The sequence below is a fragment of the Sinocyclocheilus grahami genome, unplaced genomic scaffold (assembly GCF_001515645.1).
Source record: "Sinocyclocheilus grahami isolate Dianchi unplaced genomic scaffold, SAMN03320097.WGS_v1.1 scaffold1085.1, whole genome shotgun sequence".
Taxonomy (NCBI): domain Eukaryota; kingdom Metazoa; phylum Chordata; class Actinopteri; order Cypriniformes; family Cyprinidae; genus Sinocyclocheilus; species Sinocyclocheilus grahami.
The window spans coordinates 404741-408000 of NW_015506264.1; the positions used below are offsets into that span (position 1 = coordinate 404741).

Genomic DNA, 3260 nt, shown 5'->3' on the forward strand with positions numbered 1-3260 from the left:
TAGCAACCACCCAGAACCCACAAACTACTATCTAGAAACACCCTAGTAATCACTCAGAACCCCTAACAATTACCGAGCAACACCAAACAACCAACCAGAACTCCCAACTGCCTAGCAACCACCTACAACCCCCTAACAACTTCCTAGCAACACCCTGGCAACCAACCATAACCACCCAACAACTGCCTAGCAACCACCCAGAAGCCCCTAAGTATTATCTAGCAACACCCTAGTAACCAGTCAGAACACCTAGCAACCACCTAGAACCATCAAATGACTACCTAGCAACACTATAGCAACCACCCAGAACTACCAACACCCTAGCAATCACACAGAAGCCCCTTATGACTACCCAGCAACACCCTGGCAACCACCCAGAACCCCCTAACGACTAACTAGCAACACCCTGGCAACCAGAACCCCCTAACTATTATCTAGCAACACCCCAGTAACCAGTCAGAACACCTAACAACTACCTAGCAACCACCAAGAACCCCATAACTATTATCTAGCAACACCTTAGTAACCAGTCAGAATGCTTAACAACTCCCTAGCAACCACCCAGGAGCCCCAGTGATTACTTAACAACCACCTAGAACCCTCAAATGACTACCTAGCAACACCATAGCAACCACCCATAACCACCAACACCCTAACAATCACCCATAACCCCGAATGACTACGTAGCAACACCCTGGCAACCAACTAGAACCCCCAACTACCCAACAACCACCAAGAACCCCCTAACAACTACCTAGCAACACCCTGGCAACCACCCAGAACCCCTACCTATTATCTAGCAACATCCTAGTAACCAGTCAGAACACATAACAGCTATCTAGCATCTCAGAAGCCCCAGTGACTACTTGGCAACCACCTAGAACCCTCAAATGACTACCTAGCAACCACCCAGAACCCCCTAATGACTACCTAGCGACACCCTGGCAACCACCCAGAACCCAGACTTAACCAGCTCTCAGAACTGTGGGGAAACACGTCCTCTCTTTTCCTGTTGATGTCGAAGGTTGTGTGTCCAGTCGATCATCTATAAAACAAGGCCTGTCCTGTTCATGATAATATTAATAGATTTCAGTGTTTGACTATAAAGACGTTTTGTACATTTTTATACAATGAATAAAGAATCCCAGTTTTGTGCTGGTGGACATGTGATGTCCAGCCGTGTCCTGAAGGGAAACCAGTTGAGAAGCGCCGTCATTAACTACAGTCGCATGACACTGATGTGAAGGGCGTACTGTATTTGTGATGTTTTTGTTTTTCATCTGCAGTTTTAAGCACTCTCCTGAACTCCTCCTAACTCCAGCAGTGAAGCAGCCGAGTCCAGTGAAGCGACTGTCAACTGCTTTACATCGTACACAAACACATTCACACTACAGAACGTCACAGATTAAGGCCTTTTTCATAATATCTCATCTTCCTACTGCTTCGACTACAGTTCTGGACTAGCACTAGGACTGTTAAGAATTGTTTTGAATGTATTTTCACTTAGTTTGAGTGGGATGGGATGCGTGTGTGCGTGCATGCATGTGTAATTCGACAGCCTTTTGGGAGAGGCATTTCACTTCGTTACTTTAAAAAGTGTCGTTTAGTTTAATTACTGTGTCATTAATCGCAGTTTTGTCTGATTTGTAAAAAAAAGCTAATCTCACACCGTGGAATGGTTCAGTTTGAAATTGTGTTGTCTGACCAAATTGAATTCGTAGGACGTTTCTTTCGATTTTGTTTTTGTTTTTATAAATCCTGTAAATAATTGAGTTTGAATAAAAGGGTGGTTACATTTAAATGGCTATGTGCGTATTTTATTGCACAAAGTTGCGTAATGCAGTAACACAAACCAGGACTGCAAATACATGACATGTCTTTTTTAGGAGCTATTAACCTTCCTTGAAGGAAGTATTTCAGCTATTTATAACAAAACATTCTAAGATATATTAAATATAAATGTAGATACAAATATAAAATAATGTTACTAATAATAGTAACAGTAATTTACATAGTGATATAATGCATATATATATTATTTCATGATACAGAGCAATATATATACACATACACACATATATATATATATCTCTTCATTTAAATTTTAGTTAACATTAACTTTTTTTATTATTATTAATTTCAGTTTTAGTTATTATAGTAGTTCAAGTTAAACTACATGAAAAAATGTATTTCATGTTAACGTTAAAGTTAGTATTTCAATTAACTAAAATGTTTTATGGTTTTAGATTTAGTTGCTGATAATAACCCTAAAAGAAAGTAATTCAGGCTTGGACACGAGGAAAACTAAATGATCATTTTTAGGTGAACCATCTATTAAAGATATTTTGCATTGTGACATTATTTTCCAGACAAATAAGCACATTTCCCCTCTCACATTCTTACATGTTATTGGCAGTATTTTCATGAGTTATCTCATTTGGTTTTATGACTCTTTTACATTTAAATCACGCTTTTTAATTTGAGGGCAGGAGAAGGTGAAATATATAATGCATATCGTTTTATTAGCTTTTACTAATAATAGTAACAGTAATTTACATAGTGATATAATGCATATATATATTATTTCATGATACAGAGCAATATATATACACATACACACATATATATATATATCTCTTCATTTAAATTTTAGTTAACATTAACTTTTTTTATTATTATTAATTTCAGTTTTAGTTATTATAGTAGTTCAAGTTAAACTACATGAAAACAAAATGTATTTCATGTTAACGTTAAAGTTAGTATTTATTTTATTTCAATTAACTAAAATGTTTTATGGTTTTAGATTTAGTTGCTGATAATAACCCTAAAAGAAAGTAATTCAGGCTTGGACACGAGGAAAACTAAATGATCATTTTTAGGTGAACCATCCATTAAAGATATTTTGCATTGTGACATTATTTTCCAGACAAATAAGCACATTTCCCCTCTCACATTCTTACATGTTATTGGCAGTATTTTCATGAGTTATCTCATTTGGTTTTATGACTCTTTTACATTTAAATCACGCTTTTTAATTTGAGGGCAGGAGAAGGTGAAATATATAATGCATATCGTTTTATTAGCTTTTAGGAGTCTTTAGGGTGTGTTTACTTTTTTTTTCTCTTTTTTTCTTTAAAAAACAAAAACAAACAAATAAAATTCACACAAAAATAAAAAATGAATTAATAAAAAATACAAACTAAATAAATAAAATACACTAAATAAAAATTTAAATACACAAATAAACCAACAAATAAATA

The 3260-nt window shown here is 35.6% G+C and overlaps 1 protein-coding gene across 11 annotated transcripts in view; it reads left to right on the forward strand.

The window, feature by feature from the left end:
- LOC107566575 (cell surface glycoprotein 1) overlaps nt 1-1813 on the forward strand; it is a 30877-nt gene extending 29064 nt beyond the window's left edge. For all 11 annotated transcript variants that reach the window (XM_016252054.1, XM_016252055.1, XM_016252056.1 and 8 more), the window contains one exon: nt 1287-1813. In XM_016252054.1, the coding sequence (XP_016107540.1) occupies nt 1287-1315 (29 nt within the window). In that variant the 3' untranslated portion in view covers nt 1316-1813. The remainder of the gene's footprint in view (nt 1-1286) is intronic.
- Nucleotides 1814-3260: the final 1447 nt, after the last annotated feature.